This window comes from Fringilla coelebs, assembly GCF_963513975.1.
Source record: "Fringilla coelebs genome assembly, chromosome: 1".
In the NCBI taxonomy this organism is placed as follows: domain Eukaryota; kingdom Metazoa; phylum Chordata; class Aves; order Passeriformes; family Fringillidae; genus Fringilla; species Fringilla coelebs.
This window is the reverse complement of record NC_140028.1, coordinates 43308956-43328628: the sequence shown is the minus strand read 5'-3', so window position 1 is coordinate 43328628 and position 19673 is coordinate 43308956. Positions and strand designations below refer to the sequence as shown.

The window sequence follows — 19673 nt, the reverse complement described above, 5'->3', positions numbered from 1 at the left end:
AGCTTTGATCTTCCCTTATATTATAATAAAAGGGGACACGTGCATCCCACACATGAATTTTGTTTTTTCCACGTGTAAATACACATTGACACTGGCTAACAGAATAGAAAAGAAAATGACAGTTTTCCATTATTTTTACCCTCCCTTTCTAAAGCACTGCTTTAAGAATGGAAGCGAAATTGAACCATCATAATCTCTCAATCTGGTTTGAGATAGTGGAGGCATGAATCCAAAAGTGACTGCCATGGATACCAGTCAACTATTGCTTTTTCAAGTATGTTAAAGTGCATGACATGCTCTGAGAGTCTTTTTTTCTCTTTGCCTATAATTGAGAAGAATTACCTTACTTCTTCTTAATAATACTCCTTTATGGAAGCTTTATAATCCTTATAAGGAAATGCTTAATACAAACAATAGTTTGTATTTCAGGGCTCCTTTCTTTAAAAGTTCTCCATGCCAGCTGCTGGCCTGTTCTCAGAGAGTTATAGTCCATTGAGTTTAGTTGTGTAAGGGTTGTATTTGATTACTGGGACATTTCAGGTGTATCTTCCTGATAAGTTTATGTGTGTGCTTATTTTCTGCAAAAGTTTTAAATACCTGTGATTGTCTCCATGGGTCCTATAATGTTAGATTATACCCATATTATGGCAGTCATGTCACTGAATGTAATGTAACACACCTATATTACAGCACACACATTTTTATTCTAATCTAGATCTCAAAGGAGTTTTAAAGTCGGTACTTTGAAATCCTTTTAAGTACTGTGAACAATCAGCACAGCTAAATATGTCCAACTTAAGACAGTATTGGAGCAGTTAGCAATTTTGACTCTCTCAATAAAGTGTGTATTTGCGGCAACATTACAATTTTCAATTACAATGCCTTACCCAATTGATGGTTACTTTATTTTCCTTCTCTTCCCCCAAAGTTTAGGCACATGATCTGAAAGAAAATCTGTAAACTTTGTGTTGGGCTTAGTTTTCTTTGTTCTTTATCCAAATAGAACTAATTTTAGCTGAGTACATTTAATGTATTTTTCAAAGTAGTTTCATTGTTTGGGGTCTTTTGGCTTACTTGGAAAAGCAGTTAAATGAGTTTTCTCTTTCTTTAGCCTGCATATAGGTGCTCTCATCAATGTTAGAAATCAGTTTAGGTGAAGGTGGTGTTTTTGTGTGCATGCACACGCTGTCATCACTGACACAGTATTTCAGATGTGGTAAGACATTTCCTGACCCAAAATGTTTGCTGTTTAAAATAGTTTTAACAGTGCAAAACTGCAAAATTATCTAGAAAAGGTAGGCTGTGGAAGGACTTCTGGAGAGGAGGGAAAGGGTTGAAAGAAGCTGGAAATTAAGAGGAGGGAAGAAATGAAGGGACTATTTTAGGCTTTGGGGGCAGTTCCGCAGGAGTTGTGAAGCAATAAATGGGGCAAAGGGAAGCACAGTCAAGTGAGAAGAATGTGGAGTGAGTGGGAGTAGAAGAAAATGAATGTAATGTGCTGCACTGCCTGGCAGCCTGGTGTCTCCTTAAGCTGCCAGTGCTGCAGCCATGAATGCTGGCACTGCTGCAGCTGGAAGTGCAGAATCTCAATTTCAAGATGTTTCTGTGTGTCCCTGTGGATATTGTCAACAAAAATTTTTCCACTAAGTGCTGAGCATTATTGCAGAAATTATGCCTGTATTGCGTTTGTGTTATACAACACTGTGCCACTTGTGTTTCCGTTCTCTCTCATTTTCTTTTTTCTTTCTTTTTATGATAAGTGCTTTTCTAAGGGTTTTCACAGGAAACTGCAGATCAACCAAAGAGATCAGTCGGTGTGAATAATTTTTGCTTTACTGAATACCTGTGTGCAATCCCTCACTTAGCTGATTATTCTGGAATTGCTTCCTTTAATCTCAAAAATAACATGCTTGCAGTTGTCATCTACTTTTGGAAAGAATACATAATGTGAAAGATTTGAAAGTCTTTGACTGTTCTCTGATCTATCTATACAGTGACATTACTGTGAGAAGCATTTTCTGTTTTAGAAACAATTTTTTTAAAAGTCTGCAAGGTGCTTATACAATTCATAACTGTATTGGGTAAAATGAGAGAAGCAGTTTTATAAGGAAATATTTAATTTGCTTAGACCAAATGATCTGTTTGGAGAAAAAAAAACACCAAACTTTTGAGACCTATAGATGGCCTTAGTGCTAAATGTTTGTCTGCTTTCCCAGAGTTATATCTGTTTGTCTAGTAAAAGATATTACCTCCCATTGCAAGTATTTGTTCTCTCTGAAGGCTTGGGTTAAAACAAAACAGTTGCTTGAAGATGGAAATGTATTTCCTCCTTTAACAGTACCTACTGAATCCTGCAGGTGTTTAGTCTAGGCGCTTTAGGATTTAGTTCATAAATAATAATTTGGCTTTTAATCATGCCTTTCAGTTGAGCCCTCTTGTTACAGCCAAGCTTTAACCGGGATCATTACCATAACATCACCTAAACCAGAGACAATAAAACTGAGGTTTCATGGCACGGATCCACTAACTTTAATAAATGAAACTGAGTGAATAACTATAAACAAAGAACGTGAAAGTAGGTTATCAAACCATGTGATAACATCTGTTCCTTGGAAACATGAAAGTAACTATTTCTGTGTCAAGAACGAAACCCTGTTTAAGTGGTATTATAAGCTGACTGCAATTTTCCTGTGTGCCCAAACTCAGTGTATAATGTTGAGGCTTCTGTGCGAAATGATGTAATTATCTGCATGCCCTATCAGAGTCAGGTATTTATATTTGAAAGCCTGGGTCTCTGTCATCTGGAGGATCCTTATCAAGATGAGAGCTCAACTGCGTGGGATAATATGCAGTTGCATGAGAGGAGACCTGGTTCTGTCCCTGAATAGTTTGCAAGATGCAACACGTGAAGTGGCGTCTCCCCCTTCCCCTCTTTTTTTTGAAGAAGGGAATGGAGAGCAAGGGTTATGGTAATTCACTTGAATGTAATGTTGGCTAACAGTGTGCACAAATTGTCCAAACTGTCTCTAACAGCCAGTCATTTTCCCTGAGAGAAAGTGAAGATGTCCTTGTATGATGGAAAAAAAAATTAGACAAAGCAGGAAAAGCGCTTGTAGGTTGTCCATGTTAACATTTTTCAGCATTATTTGGTCTGTTAGAAGTTGGCTATTACTCTGATTGCAGACTGATGGTGAGATCAGTGATACTGAGATAATATTAGGAAGAAGCGATAGATTGAATTCTTAATGCTAAAGAAGTCAACTAATCTACTAAAATGATGCTTTTAAGAGATGCAGTTGCAGTGCAAATGCTGTAGATGCCAAGATCTCATCAGGGTCTATAGAATACAAGTCAGTGTCCCTTAACTAACGTTAAGTAATCTTGTTTTGTGCTCATATTGCACTTTAGCAGCTCCCTGTCCCCTACTCTTCTTTCCTGTCCTTGTGCACGGCAGACAACAGTTTTGTTCAGCCTTACCTTTAGGATCACTATTTAATTCTACATTTACAGAGTACCCTCAGAAACAAACAGTGCTTCTTGCTTTCCAGCCCGATTTTGTGTAAAAAGGCACTTGGGCTGAGACGAGAGCCTCACCTGTTTCGGTCGGCTGATCCATGCCTCAGAACAACCTGTTCTGGGAGAGGCAGGCTGGAACAGCTTGTGGATGGATCTCCAGAGGTATAGCCTGCTTAACCTGTTTGCCTTGTGAAAGCTGAGGTTTCTGCTCAGGATTAGAAGTTACGGCTTCGATTTCATCTTTCTTACCACTTGTGCATTCTTTACCTGGCTTAAAAAATAAAAGTCTGTAAATACCATCTTTGCATTAGGTCTATAAAAAATCTGGTTTGTTGTAATTTTAATTACTCTTCTCCCAAAGTTCTTCTTTTGAAGATCAGATTTTCATGTTGGCTTTTGTGTTTCTGTGCAAAAGCTTATTTTGATGTTATTTTTTCATTTCTTGTTTCCTACAGTGATTAGTGCTACATGCAGGATACTGCCTGTCAGTGGTGTATGTGTACAGGATTGTGTGTGAGAGCTCAAACCAAACAAAAACACACACCTCTCTCCTGACAAAAAAGAATGCACAGCCAAACATACTGCATGCAAGCATAATCGTCACCTCATTTTCCACTTCAAGGCAGTATGATCTAAACAAGATATGGGAACTGATAAATGATGATACAAGTTATTTATTTTGTTAATTATTATTTCATGTGTGATATAAACCACCATTTTGTGGGCTTATGTACTGTGCTTCAACTTCCTCACTCTGTGAAGTGGAAGAGGGAGTTTTCCTGTCCTTCCACAGCTTTTGTTGGTTTCAAAAATCATGCAGGAAGCCCAGCATCAAATAATTGGCTCTTGGATCTGACAGCAGCCATACCATTCCATTAATTTCTGCAGAGTTCCATGAAAGCCCTTTCAACTCCTTCCATGTATGAAAGCATCTCTGAAACTGTCCCATTTGCTTTTCTTTTGATAACAGCTACTGGTATTTTTCCTTTGGATTGAATCCTACTTTTGGGGTTGCCTTTTAAGACAGTAGCTAATGCAGCTGTATTTTGATAGGACTTGCAGAATAAATGGTGTTAGACATGGGTAAGTCTTCCCCAGGAGCTCTTCAAAGGGAAGCCCAGCAGTGGTGTGTAAGGTTTGGGAGCTGACCTGCTTCCTCCAGAGATAATCATGAATCAATTTCCTTTACGATAGGAAGCTCTGGGCTGCTGGATGCAGTGACTCCTTTTTGATTAGTCATAGAAGAGAAGTCCTAACCACTTGTTTGAAGGGCTCAAAACACCATTAAAGAGGAGATGAGGGTGCAGTCTGTGACCAAATTCTGCTTTGAATAATTACAGTGTTGCTGCCTACACTTCTCCTCCATATTCAAGTAGATACCGCATTCTTCTTTGCTACTTGGCATAAATGATTTTGTGTGCTAATAACTACTGCATTCCAGCCCTGGGGTGGTGGCAGCTGGGAGACAGCAAAAATGATTCCCATGTCTGTGTGAAGGGAGATGTCGCTGAAGTTTAGTGGTGGCCGAGCAGGGAGAGAGAAGCTCGGTGGTGCTCGCTCTTGGAGAATCCCAGAGAAGTGCTCGAGGTGGCTGTCCCAGTGCTTGAGGAGCACATGGCTGTGTTTCCTGTAATGGCAGCCACAAAGTGCTATGTGTGTGGAGCAGGACATGTCATTTCCTAGTGCACTGAACCAACTCCACTGATAAATATTTAGGACAGATCAGATGGTCTGAGTGCGTGTGCTGGGGAGGAATGCAGTACTTGGCTAAACAACCAGGCATTATCTGAGATCCATTTTAAATATGTGCTGTCTCTGTAATAACACTGGGTGGTTGTTCCAGATACAAAATTTCAGTTAATCTGCTGTGTCAGTTTGGGCTTGCAAGTCCAAAAATACCTTATTAGTGATTTATGTCTTTCATTGTTCTTTTTTTCATACGATTATCTCTGCCCACGCACTGCTACCTAATCTTGTATTTTTGTGTGCTGTTCCTGTGGTTATTCCATGAGAAGGCTTGGTGTCACCCACAGAGTTGCATATGCCTAAATCTGCACTTGAACATAAGTGCAGTTTCTTGTATGAAGGAATATTTTAATTTTATCCCTCTAGAGTGAAAGTAGCTAGTTTACCAAGATTAGTATGCCAAATTATTTCTCAAGCTACAAGGAAAGTATATTTGGCGTAGACTTCAGTGTTTCAGTTAAAGCTTCAGAAAACAGAGAGCTTCGACGAGAACTGCTAGCTTTAAATCCTTTGTATCTTTAATTATCTTTATAGAGCTGAATAATATCCTGTACTATCTGTGTGCACAATGCTTGAATTAATTTTGTATTGATTAATTAAGGAAAAACTTCTTTTCTTTTACCTTTACCCTACTCCCTGTAATCCTGCATCCAGCTTCTGGTGGAGTTAGCTTCGAGCATTCATTAGCATAGCCTGGGCCTTTGACATACTGCACTGATGATTTATGCTTGTGAATATTCATTGTGCTAAATCCAGTGGCTTTTCTGCTCTCTCTTGTTTTTTACAGAGTACCACACAAGATACGTTTCCTTAGATCCCACAACCAGCTGCCTGGGGTAGAAGTTGGCTGCATTTGAATCCTTTAGCATGCATGACAGCAAAGTACCTGCAGTACAGCAAATGCATGGCAGAATGGATAAAAGAAAAAGCAGTAGGATAGTCACCTGAGTTCACTGAGTGTTTGTTAATACTGGTTATACTGTTAGTACTGGGCAGCTTCCACCATCATGAGAGCTGTCATGAGAGGGCAGGTCGGGAGATTGCAGATCAAGTCTGAAAAACATGAGGGAATCACAAAAGGGACAAAGATAGTCCATGAAAGAACAGGCAGGGGGTAAGAGAAAATGCTTCCAGAACCAGAGGCAAAGATACATGAATGGACAAGCAGGAAGGAGATGTCACGAGATTAATTTTGCTCTGTATGTACAGTGATCACAGCCTGAAACTCTGAAATACTGTTTCTGTTTCTGACATAACTTGGCTCTGTGACCTTGAGAAAGCCTAGTTCCCTAAGGGTGCTCTGAGAAACCCTCTTAGTTCTGCCATTTGAGCTAGGCTGTGGTAAGGTAATAGGAGGTAAGAAATTTATATTATTTAGGAAAGGGAATGACAGACTAAGTGCCCTTCATCTGCAAAAAGTTATATCAATATCTACATAAAATTTGATACCTATTTTTTGTCTCTAAGACATACTGCAGCATGCCAAAGTATCTTAATTTCAGCTGATAAACTTGTTCATAGTATTTGTGAACTCTTATTGAGCATCCTATCTGCAAAGTATCCTCATATCTGCTGGGAAATATTTACAATATTCACTGAATGTATGCAACTGAACAAATGAAGGTGTTTAATTGCTACAAAGGTGTGGGGTGGATACTGATGTTTTTCTGCAGAAATCACTGAGTGATGAATCTTGGGAGAAGAGACAAGGGAGATAAGAAACCTGCACAACTGCTCATCACCTTGCCTCTGATTAGCAATCACTGTCTGAGAGCCTTTTTAAAAAATACAGATTTATTATTTACTTTAATGGGGTTGATCTGTTCGCTTTCTTTTTGTACAAAAAGCTTTGTAAGCTTCTGCTTTCTGTGCTAAAGCTGGAAACTTCAAATGGAAATGTAACACTTCTCATGTTAACTTACTGCTATTTTGTTGATAAGAAATATCAAGTGCTTATTTAACTCGTCAAATACAGATATTACTTTCTTCCATCACTATTGAAGTGAAAAGGTGATTTTTTTTCAGGCCTTTTAGAAGCAAACACTGTGCAGATTGCCAGGGTACTGCCAGAGAACTCACAGGGTGTTCAAGGTGAAGCAAGGGGTAGCTGAAGCAAATCTCTTGAGGATGAGGGAGGGAGTACTTGGTCACAGAAGTAACAGCATGGAATCTTCTATGCTGCGTGTGTGCAAAATCCATGTGCTTGTGGAATGCCATCTTCATTCCACTGAAGTCAAGAGTTTTGTGTTTGAACAGTTTGGGCTAGGATTTTAGAATTTCTGTGGTTTGTTTTTTGGTATTTTCTTGTTCTTAGTGAATGCAAATCAATATGGGCAAATATACGTGCTTTAGCAATCTTAGCTGCTTAGTTGGGAAGGAAGGCATTTGCTGTTTCTCGCTTGTTTCTATTTTTACACGCGTACCATCCTCTTTGGAACAGGTACCTGTGAGTGCTGTCAAAAATACATAATCAATTAATTAATCTTGAGAGCTTTCTTTTTTGATGCATTTTGACTAAAAAATGCTTAACCTTAAAATATTGGGTCCTGGATGCTCCAATACAGTACTCAATGACTTCTTTCCTTTCCTGTAATCAAATCTTGACAGAAAAAAAATGCAACAGTCTGTGCATTTATACTTGTCATTTTCTCTTAAAAGAAAGAGCTGTAAAAGGGGAGCATTTATAGCTTTTCAGATGACACAGTCACAGAGAAAATAGATTTATTTTAAAATTAAACAAAATGAACTATATTTATTGTTTTAGTGATGAAGACTGAGGTCAGCCCCTGAATTTTTTTTCAGTCAGCCCCTGGATATAGACAAGTGGCTAGCATGAAATAGAGAGGGTGTTGTGGAAAGGCCATCATTGGAAATATAGGTATATCTTAGTGAACAGTCTACTACTAAGTATTTGGAGGGATTGGGATATATGGGATACAGTAATGAAAATCCTCTGGATTGGGGATGATTACATTGGGATCAGGGGTCAGTGGAAGGAATTGAGGTGAGGAAACTGAGCCTGTGTGTGGTGGGAAACATTGTACTCTCAGCCACTGTAACCAAAATTACTATATTTCAAAATAATAAGCCATGTGAAAAACAGTTTTAATTTGACAATTCTTTGTGCTTAGCAGCGGTGCTCTTCTGAAACTCTAAAAATGCAGAAGAAAAACATGCTATTGCTGGGGATATTATTAAAAAGAATCAACAAAATAACAACAAAACTCTTAAAAATTCTTCTTTGTGATATTTAAGATATTGATGAAAAATGAAGAATTTCTTCACTATTTATCAGTGATTGTTTTAAAGTGAATCAAATAAATAATTTTTTTTGCCAGCTTTTCCCCACCGTATTGTTGGTAGGCTTGCCACCTTGTTTACTGGATACTTGAAAAATGATGTTTGGTGTGTGTTTTGAAAATATTTTTCTCTTTAGACTAGAATTCTGATGATGGCTACAGTTAAAAAATGTACAGAATTGGAAGACTAAGTTTTTGTTCTTTGTTTTTCTTCTGCATTTTTAGAGTTTCCTCTTTTAAGAAAAATTTCCAACTGACCAATTAAAAAACCATCAACAACAAAAAACCACTAACAATTAAACAAAACAAACACCCCAAAGTACAGTTTCCTTGGGGAAGTTCAGTCTAAACAAGTATATAGTAATAAATATTAGCAGAAATTATTTATTAGACAATCTTTAGTTAGGAAAGCTTCTTAACGCTTAAACAGTCAGTGGGATTAAAATGTGCTTAATTTAAAGCACTTCCCAAGGGCTTTTCTCATTTGCATTTCACTTGCTCAGAGAACTTCAGGTTCACATCCTTTTTTTAGGTGCAGTGGCTATCATAGCTATTTGAGAAAAATTAAAGCATTCCTAAAGCAAGTGAGTGCATTGGAATGGTGTTTTAAGAATGAAGTGCTTGCTTACTGCTTTCAGAGTCTTTGAAATCTTTTATTTCTGGCTCATTTCCAATATGGAAGGAGTTTGTTTTCAGAGAAATATTGTTGCCAAGGGACAGATGTTGACTGTGTTGTGTTTAAAGCAGACTGATATTAATTACATTCTTTTAGCTATTCTACTTCTCTGGATAACTTTAAAAGGTCCTTCCAATTTCCAGAGTACTTAGGTAAGCTCCCGGAACATGAACACAGTGTCTCGGCATTTACGTGAAAAATGTATCAGAGAACTGGCAAGAGCTGAACTTATTTTTGTGCACAGTTGAGAAATGCTGTTTTCAGATGATTACACTAATTAATAACATGGAACAGCTTTAGTGAATTTAGTGAATGCTGTGATTTCCCTCCCTTTCCTCTTTTGTTTTTCATGACTTTATCTGAGCCAATTGTCAAACAACCTGTGTGGAGCACTACTTACTGCATTTTACCAGAGGAATGGGGTAATTTTTTTCTGTGATTGAGACAGCATGGTCTGGAGCAATGTCAGCCTTTGGGGTTTCCCAGTTTCCCACTGATAATGCAAAGTTAATGTTTTGTGTTTGGGGTTTTGGTTCCTTCAAGAATCAGTCTGAGTAACTTAGCTCGCCTTGTCTACACTTTTATGCCAGCTTACTTGAGCTGGCCTAGTGCTGGTGGTCCCAATGACAGGACTGTCACTGCCCCACCAGAACCTGCAGATGGTGTTGGTTAGGTTGTTTTGGGTTTTTTTCAACTAGCTCCTGAAGACTGAGCCCAGCTACATTTCTTAGTCCTCTGCCTATTTCAGTGGTTTAGATCATTTTGTTCTGTACTTGGTAAAATGTCACTTTCCAAGTATTTTTGCTTAATACTCAGTACTTTAAGAAACACTGGGTCAAGAGAATATAATGCATGTTACAGTTGTGCAGAGCTCACCTTAGGGAGTAGCCTTAACCTGCTTCTGCAGGAGCCCTAGAGGGGAGTAAAATAAGTTCAGCCAAAGCAGGTGAATTTTCACCCCCAGCCCTCTTCTCAGCCTTCCATGTCTCTACAGAGTTGTTTTTTCTGCCCTCTCATCCTTCAGTGGGATGAGTTCATTGTGTCCTATGAGTTTCTGGTAGAAGAGCTCCAGTGAGGTTCTGTGGGGCTGAACTCCAGCCCTGCTGGCTCCCAGCCCTGACTGCTGACCAGTGATCCGTCTTCCTTGGAGCTACCTGGAGACAGCCCAACAACTTATGCTCAACTTTCGAAACCTTCCTGGGAAGCTGTAGGCCTGCTGGATATGGATGAAGGCCTGCTTTAGTCCAAAATCATGTTTTAACAAAAGGTTACATACTTGTTGCCAGCTACAAGCTGTCAGTAGAGGCATGTGTTTCTTCCTTCCATTCAGACTAGGGAAGCTGACCTTCCTGTTTGCTTGAATCCCAATGTAAAAGCTCTCTTTCTTTCAGCTGTCAGTCATGATCCCTGACACTCATTAGCCTCTCTCTGCTTCCCTCAAAACTTGCCTTAGATAAAAACATTAGCCTAATTCTCCAGACCTAGTTATTTAAAACACCTAAATGTTACTCATCTCAGCTGTCCCTCAAGACATGATCCTTATATTCAGGAGCTGATGTTGACTGACAAAAGATTAATGTGCATTTACAGTGAAGTTGTCCAAGTCAGGTTAATAAATTGGCATTCCATTGGTGGGTTACTGGGTAACATACACCTGCCTACATCAAGCTATACCCCCTCGTTAGCATTCTGTTCAAACAGCTTTGTCTCTTTATTCGTTCAGGCAATTTCGACAGAAATATCTGAGTACTCCTCCGATAACGACAGCCTGGGAGAAGGAGAGGCCACCACCACTCCAGGATCCAGGAAGGGATTCCAGGCAGGGTCAGGAGGGGACACGGGGGATGTCACAGCCCGACCGGCCAGCGAGTGGCTGAGGTCAGCACAGGCCCTTCTGCGCACCCCAGGGAAGCAGGCGGGAAGGGCCCCCAGAGCCCCCGCCGAGTCTGCCAAGAAGAGGAAGCTGCTGAGGTAAACCAACTGTCCGCCTCAAGGAATTCTTCACGGTTGTTTATTCTTAAATTATAAGTAAAACAATATCTGCCAAAGTGTTGGGGTGTGTTTCAAGGGTAAACATTTTAGAGATGCAAATACGAATAATTTTTAAAATGTCATTTATCTGTAAATAAGCAAAAAAGGCAAGAAAGAATAAATTTAAAATCTCTGGTGAAAGCTCTCAATCTTGAACTCCTGTTCAAATTGATTGGTTTTTGCACTTCTAATAGTGCCTTACAGATGTGTGAGTGGACATAGCTTCTAATAATTTTATTGCTTTGTGCCTCTCAAAGTCTGCAAAAGTGCTGTACCTCAGGTTTTAGGATTTTTTTCAGTCCTCTCCAGATTTATCAGGGCAAAATTATCCAAAATAATGTAGGAAAGGAGTGGATGAGCAATAGTTCTGAAGAGTGTAGGACAGAGAGTTATGTAGGCAATGGGAGGATGTATTCCTAAGGTGAAATTTAAATGTCTGTGACTAAGTTAAATACATTAGAAAAATATGTAACTGTTCAAAGAAAGTAGCCTGAGCTGGAGCAGTTGAAGCCTGATGTTCTAGCTAATTACAGTGCAGAAATGGTCACTTCCTATATTGAATTAATGAAAGTTGTGTTAACTTAAATGGTATATGTGAAGATGTGCCTCAAGCTGTGGAGACCACAATTACAAATGGTGCTGCTCTACATCCCTATTGTTAGCAATGTGCTTCTCTTACAGCTGAATCTATGTACAGTAATCAGTCAATTACTTAAAAAGTAAATCTTTAGTTAATAGGCATACCTTATTTCTCTCTGAAATGTTCTTGGCTATTTCAATATGCTGTCTGAGGAAACAGGTTTGGAAGCCCTAATTACTGAGGCTGTCTATACTTAAAAGTGCTTTGCTTGGGCAATCAAGCTTTAATTCTTGTCACTTTAGAAAACATGCATGCTCAGCTGTACTCGGTCAGACCACAGCTGTAACCCCCCAAAATGCCTTATAGTGTCCAAAAGCAAGTATGTGTGAATGTAATAAAAACAGGACAAGTGTACAGTGGTATTTTTCCCAGGTGCACTTCCAGCTTTAAGCAATTCCTGAGCTGTTTGCTACCATTAGTGGGTTTGTCTTTTTCTAAATTCCTGCTTCGTTTGGTGACCTTTACTATCAACAGTCTAAATGCAAAATGTTTTATGGGAAAGATACTCTGACACAAGTGTATAAGAGAATAGATTGCTTTAAAAACAAACAAAACAACAAGACCAAACCATCCACAATTATGTAGAATGTAATCTGTCTGGAGTGGCCAGAGGAACAGAGCTTACAGGGTTTTTTACCTTCCATCCTGTGGTTCCACTTTGGATTCCTTTGGGAACAGGGAAGCAGGCAGGAAATTCCTTAGTTATGAGTGTTGTTTATCTAGTTATTTTTCTCATCCAGGTAATTGTCATCTTTTCACTCTTCCTGTTCAGGGCATTAATTCCATGTGTCTCTCCCATCCTTCCTTTTACTGCTGACAGAGAACATTTTCATTGGTGTGGTAGCAGTGGATGTAAGTTTGCATCCTCAGTAGAAAAGCACAGATTTTCTGTGCTGTGGATTGAAGGCCAGTTTGGGGAAAGGTTTGTCAGCTTCTTGATTGATTGAGTGACAATCCTTTCTTTGTGGTTGAATAGCTAAAAGGTACAGAGCAGTCATGGCCTTGGCATTTCTCCTTCCTTCCTACCTCTGCTGCAGCTCAAGGCCACAGCAGAAAGAGCAGTGAGCGGGGGAATCATCCTGAAGCTGGATCTGGCCGTGAGCTCCCACGCAGATGGACCATGTGGAACTGCTCAGTAGGTGGGAGAGAGCCACCAGTCTCTGCTTGGCTGGGCTCTCTCTCTCCAGGCCAGTGCCTAGGGGAGCCTGGGCTGAGCAGAGATGGTGCAGGTGTAGAGCTGCCATCTTCCTGTGGGAATTCCTGTGCAGTAGGTTCAGCTCCAAATCAAGACCGCATTGTGAATGCTTTTTTCCTGGAGGAGTCCTCATGTAGGTAGAGTAGGTCTCCTCCCATTTTTTTTCCCCTTTGAAGAAAATAGGAAATATTTATATTTTGGTATCTCTTTGCTGTTTGACATGTGTAAATCTATCTTCAAATACAGAGATATATTTTCAAGAAATTTTAGCTTATATTTTCTGTAGAAATCTTAGTCATGTTACAATCTGCATTTATGTTTGCATTGCCTGATTGGAGCCATGCCTCTGTTACATCAATGGGTACATTTTTCTGTGCAACTTCAAAGAAACCCCCCTCAAATATTCCCCCTAAACCCCCAAATCCCAAGAAAAACCAAACCACATAAAGAAAAGAGCCTTAACAGTCTCTGGAAAAATTCAGATAAATTCCTTTCTACTGTCCTCTCTTCCTGGAAACCTCCTGTTGCTGAAATGGAAATGGGTAATTGCCTGGATGGGAGGAAAGAGTATTGTTTGTTTGACCCTATTACAGATGCAGTTGTCATACACTAAAAAAATTGAGATGCAACCAAAGCTACAGAAATCTTCAGATGTAAGCTAATTACGGCTCATTAAAATAAATTTTTGTGATCCTAGCATTGGCAATTTGACTGTTAATTCACCTTTGAGTGTAAATAAAATGAGAAGCCCATCTATGCCCCCAGATGTACATGCACAATATACAGTGCTGCTGCTGCTGAGCCAGATTTGAAGGGGCATGTTGCAATTCTCCTCTGTTAGGGGTTAAGGGGGGTTTTGGAAAACAATTGGTGTCTGAAGACAAGAATGATGTGGTGAAAGCAATTTCTCCCCCACCATATCTACTGCCAAATTCTCATGTTTTCTTGTATCCCTGTAATGTTAGTTTTTGTTTTCAAAAGTGTCCTAAGTAAAGATTATTTTTCTTTCTACCATGGTCCCTAGGGGAGAGCAGGTAGTCTGGATGGTGGGGTTTGTCCTTCAGGGGTGTTGGTGCTTCTGAAGAGCTGTGCTGTGGGAGATGCCAGTTTGTCACACTGGAAGCAAAGCAAATCATCTCTCTCTCACAGCCATCAATGCCACTGCTTGGGACATCCTCCCCTAAAACACTGATATTATATGGCTGTGTAGTTGCCTTCCTCTATTTAAACAAGTCTGTTAATGGATGCAGTGGGAATACACAATTTTGCCAGGTGCACTGCCAGATCCATGGCCTTGGACTGCACCTATGAGCTCCTGAGTGAGTTGAGAATTAGGTGCTACTGGTGGCACCTGGTACTGAGAAGAAAGCTGTGGTGATCAGGTCAAGAGGGGCTTGGGTTTACATGCTCCTGCCCTTTTCCATCCCAAAGCTTCAGTTTCTCAGCTTGAGTCAGCACTTCATGGGAAAATTATACAAATGATTTGTAAACCTGAAGGGAGAGTGTATATATTGCAAAGAGTTTTCAAGGAGCTCTTCTTGTTGCATTTGAAGTCCATGTTAATGCTATGGGGATAAATGTCTAAACTGTATTACTTCCAATTCTTTCAAGAAAGAAATGTAGAATATTGCAAGTTTTAACATTTATTACATGGATTAAACAAATAACTGGGTTAATTCAGTATTTGTAGAGAAGAAAACTCAAAATGCATGTACTCAGCTTCTCTTGTCTGCAAGTAAGCCTTTCTTAAATATTTTCTGAGTTGTTAACTTTTTCCATTAAGATTTTATTTTCATCAGAAAGAGTCTGAGGTTATTGTAGGAAATAAATATCTTAAGTTATAAAATGTTAACTCTGCATCTAAAGCTTAGAGAGCTTCTAGTTGTGAAGAATAAGCTTTGAGCTTTTTGTTTGGTTTTTAAAATATTTGTGTGGCTGTTTATAGTTCAAGAGAAACAGGATTTCCCAAGATTTTATTTTAAATTATCTTATATCTACTTGTATGCAGACCACATACAAATCTGATCAGCTAAAATTAACTTTCGTTATCAAAAGAGGAAAAAATTACAGAATGTCCTGGTACTATGTGCAGTGAAATGAAACCCAGTTGTCACATGAGGCCAACTGAGGTCCTGAAAATAAAGGAAATTGCCAAGGGAAGAGGGAGCTGGCACAAATGAAGCAGACTTTTATTCTAAAATTGGGACTGTTCCTTCCTACACGCATCCACAAGTGGCACGAGAGCGTAACAACAACAGACTAGCCCTTTGGATGATCATGTTCTTGTGATAATTTTAACTATTTCTATGACTATTTAACTTTTCTTTGCTAGTGAATTTCTTGTTGGATTAGGAAAAATAAATGAAGAACATCATGGCTGCAGTACAGATGTACCACTTGTCATTACTGACAGTGTACATAGTAAAATTATTTTGCCCTCAGAGAAAGTTAAATTGTATTTTCTCTTTTTGAAAGTGTGGATGGTTTCACTGGGCCAAATGTTTGGCGCTAATGGGGGGAAAAAAGCGCCATGTTTGTCATTGGTCACAGCCAGCACAGCTTCATGAGGGAGAAGTCCTGCTTGAAAACCCTTCTATGACAGGGCAGCCCACCTAGCTGATCTAGGAAAGCCAGTAGATGTGATCTTTTTGGACTTCAAAGGTAAAACTTTTGGTACTGTCTCTCACAGACAGTACCAAATGTCCAGCACACAGCTGGATAACCATGCTCACTGATGGGTGAGCAGCTGGCTCACAGGTTGGGCACAAAGGGTTACAGTGCATGGGGTGACATCAGGCTGGGGTCTGGTCACCTGTGGGGTTCTGCAGGGCTCCATCCTCAGCCCAGCTCTCTTCAACATCTTCATTAACCACTGGGATGCAGGATTCAAAGGGACATCAAGTAAGTTTGCCAAAGATACTAAATTGGGAGAAGCTGTTGACTCCCTCCAGAGCAGAGACGCCCTGCAGAGAGACCGCGACAAATGAGAGGACTGGGCAATCACCAACTGCACAAAGTTTAACAAGGGCCAAGTGCTGGATTCTGCACCTGGGATGGGGCAGTCCTGGTTCTGTGTACAGCCTGGGGAATGACTTGCTGGAAGGCAGGGCTGCAGAAAGGGACCTGGGGGTGCTGGTCACTGGCAATTTGAACATGAGCCAGTGGGGCCGTTTTTATTTCTTCAGCAAGTGCCCCATGGAGTGCAAAGGGGTCTAAGGCAGCTGAGTGTTAGTTACTTCACCAGTTAATGTGAAAGTAGAAGAGAAGATTTCTCCTTGCTTTGAAATGAGAGAAGATGGAAATTGCCCAATCTTGAGATGGGGATATATTTTTGCTTTGAATTATATGGAGTCCTGTGTACACTGTGTACAAGGATTCAACTCAGTAAAGAGTGTTGACTTCAAATTAAGTCTGTAAAGGGGGTTATTTTTGCTAAGTGCCCTCCTGAATGGAAACCTTAATTAATAAACACAAGGAGATCAACATTTCAGAAAGTTTGAAAATTGCTTTTCAAAACACAGCAGGCTCACTAATGCTCTTTTGTTGTTGCTTTGTATGAACCTCATTTGAGTTGGGAGATAGGAACCAGCCTGGAAGTCACAGATCAGGCTCAGTATTACTTTTTGGTCATAGCTGTCACAAAACTCTTTAGTCTTGCTGTTAAAGTTTTTGGGAAGGGCAACTACCAGAACCTGAGCTGTTGTACAGGATGCTGAGCTTTCTTATGATCATCAAAGATGTTTTTTGTGTGGATATGTTGGACACAGACAGTAAAGGCAATGTGTTGTTTTAAGTACAGTATTTCAACAAGCTCAGATTTAATATGGAAATAGGACATGAATTGCTGCTTTTAAATCTGTCTGCCTTCAGGGAATTAAAGGAACAAAATAGTTGTACTGGAAGTTTTGTGATTAAAAATAAAAAGGTTGTGGGCAGTGGAGATTGTATCTGAGCAGCTTGACTTCACCAAACAGCCTTTGCATTAACAATTTGCCAAATGTGTTCAATTTGCTTATATTAAAATATTTAGGGGGCAAGTTTGAAGTGCTGGCCAGGAAAGTATACATCCTAAACTAGTTTTTATTATTTCAATAAAATAGTTTTTCAGTTCCCTTGATTACAGAACTGATACATTAGTAATCAAAATATATTTGCCAATTTTATACACATACCCCCCCCCAGAAGTTGGCTTACCTGTTACTGCACAGTCTGTTTAGTTCACAGTATGACACAGTACATGCACAAGTGTTTTATAGTGTGGGCACCTGTACTGTTTTGGAAGGAATGAGTGGTTTTCAAATGCTGTTGTCAGCAAATCTGTTACCTTGTGTACCAGAAATCACCTTTTCCTTTGTTTTATATGTTTGAACTAAAAAGGGGGTTTATCCTTATGGGTTGTGGTGGTGTTTAACCTCCTTTGTTTCTACCTTTTTAAAAGAAACAAACCATAAAGTACCAGCTGTTGCTGTGGCCAAAGTCTTTCTGTGCGTGGCATGTCCTGGAACTGTATTTTCTAATTTCATGAGCTATGAAACAGTATGAAAACAACATTTCCAATGACCAGCTGAGAACCTCTCATAAATGCATTCTTAGTTATATTTTGTGTATTGTCTGCAACCAAGCAGAGGCAAATTGCTTTATGATGTTTTCTGTTTAAACTATTTTTAACCCCATTTGGAATGTGAATGGAAGGATGATGGTTAATAAATATCAGTGCACTTAGCACAGAGGGCTACTAAGGAAAGTCGGAGGTTTACTTTCAAGGGACCTTTGTGATAGCTGGTGTCCTAATGCAGCCATGGTCAGCAAATTAATAATGAAATTGTGAGCATCAGTGGAACCCTCTTGGTAGTCATATCAGGAATGATGTCTCGCTGTTGAGTGCAGTAGCCATGGAATCTTGCTTTCTTTACTTCAAGCTTCAAGGCATTCCTGCCATAGGTGTAACAGCAGTGGGCTTGCAGAAGAGTAGGAACTGATTGGCTGGACACAACCATAGCTCTGTTCAGCATAAAAAGGGGAAATGAGCCTGTAAGCCAATAGTAGCTGCTCTCTTCTGCAGGTACTTTAAGACTTTCTTGCACTTTGAACAAATAAAATGCATTTCTCTGACTGTCATCTGTGCATCTGTGGAGGGAATGAAGTAGGAGAGCACTCATGTTGAACAGTTTTCTTTCAGCAAAACAAGTGTCTGAGCTACTAACTGTGTAGTGTATTGCTACAGTCCAAACACAGAGTGAAGATGCAGACTCATGTGTGCAAGACTTTTAAACAAGCAATCTGAAAATGCACTTTACTGCTGCATTTTTAAGCCTAGCTGAGCTGGCATCTACCAATTCCAGCATGGCTCACGTAGGCCACCCAGCCAAGCTGAGTTACATCTGAGAATAGTTCCCTGCTAAGAAGAGAAACTGGGTGGACAGTTTGTTGTAGTCTGTAGAACTGTTTGCCCACAAGTGTTGTGGTGTGGTAGTGCTTCAGTACTCAAGTTTGGGGGGAAATGTGGACAAACACGGTGTTAACAGCAGAGTAGGTCATCCTGTATGAAGTCTTGGGCTTGACTGTGCTGCTCTTGGAACCAAAGCTTCCATTGCACTTATGTCTTAGTTGTCAGTCTTAAAGTGCTTGCTGAAACCAGGATTAAACAAGGTTGCTAAGCTTACTTGGAACTTTGCTGGAGCCCAGTATTTTCTAAACATTTTTGTTTGTTTTCCCTCTTAACATAGCATGGTTCATAGCTTGTTAAGTGTAGGTTCATAGCTTGTTTAAGTTTGGGTTCTCAATTTTGAGGCTTTGGGGATTTTCTTCCTCTTGAGTTTCTTTCCTCTCTGCCTGACACCAGCCATAGAGATATAGCAATGTAAACTGCAAAACTTCTATAGGTCATTTTGGCCTAAATAAGGCTCTTGTAATTTAGAGTTCATTCTGTGATCTACTACTTAAATGTTTAGCCATTGCATCTGAAAATCCTTGTGATGATGATAATTTTGCAAAGGATATAGTTGTTCATTAAAAATTCAGCTGACACTGCTAACTACGTTTTATATAATGTGTTGACTTGTCTGTAAATGAAATTTCTTAATAACTGGTAACTGAAGAGAGATTTTTTCTTTTTTACAACTCACCTGAAGTCCTGCTCTAGTCTTTTTAGCTCCTTCTCAGTTTCCATAGGTGTGTGTCTTCCCAGTTTCACATTTATGATGTGAGCTCTACCAAGCTATTTGTCTTTTTTAACTAAGCCATAAAATGTTCATCATGTGCACAAACAGTCATAAGGTGGTTGTATGCTATCTGTTGATTCCGAAACCAGTTTAATTCAAGGACATATTTCACCTTGGTAGAAATCTTTATTAATATTTTTGGTAGTACTTGTGGAGAAACTTTACACTGCAATAAAAGAATGAAGTAGGTCTTTATGCAAATAACTTCTTTGAAGCCAAAGAAAAATGCTCAGACACTCCCACAGTAGTCCAGAGCTCTTTGTAGTAGCCCAAAGACAGCTTCCAACACATACATCTTCTTGTTCTTAAAAGTGAGAAATTATGTCTTCTGGCTTTGAATCCAAGGGTA

General features: G+C 39.6%; 1 protein-coding gene across 2 annotated transcripts in view; it reads left to right on the top strand.

Annotated features, from left to right (window-relative positions):
* Positions 1 to 19673, top strand: part of SPIDR (scaffold protein involved in DNA repair) — a 195697-nt gene that overhangs the window by 40797 nt on the left and 135227 nt on the right. For both annotated transcript variants that reach the window (XM_084220353.1, XM_084220352.1), the window contains exon 6: positions 10961 to 11208. In XM_084220353.1, the coding sequence (XP_084076479.1) occupies positions 10961 to 11208 (248 nt within the window). The remainder of the gene's footprint in view (positions 1 to 10960; positions 11209 to 19673) is intronic.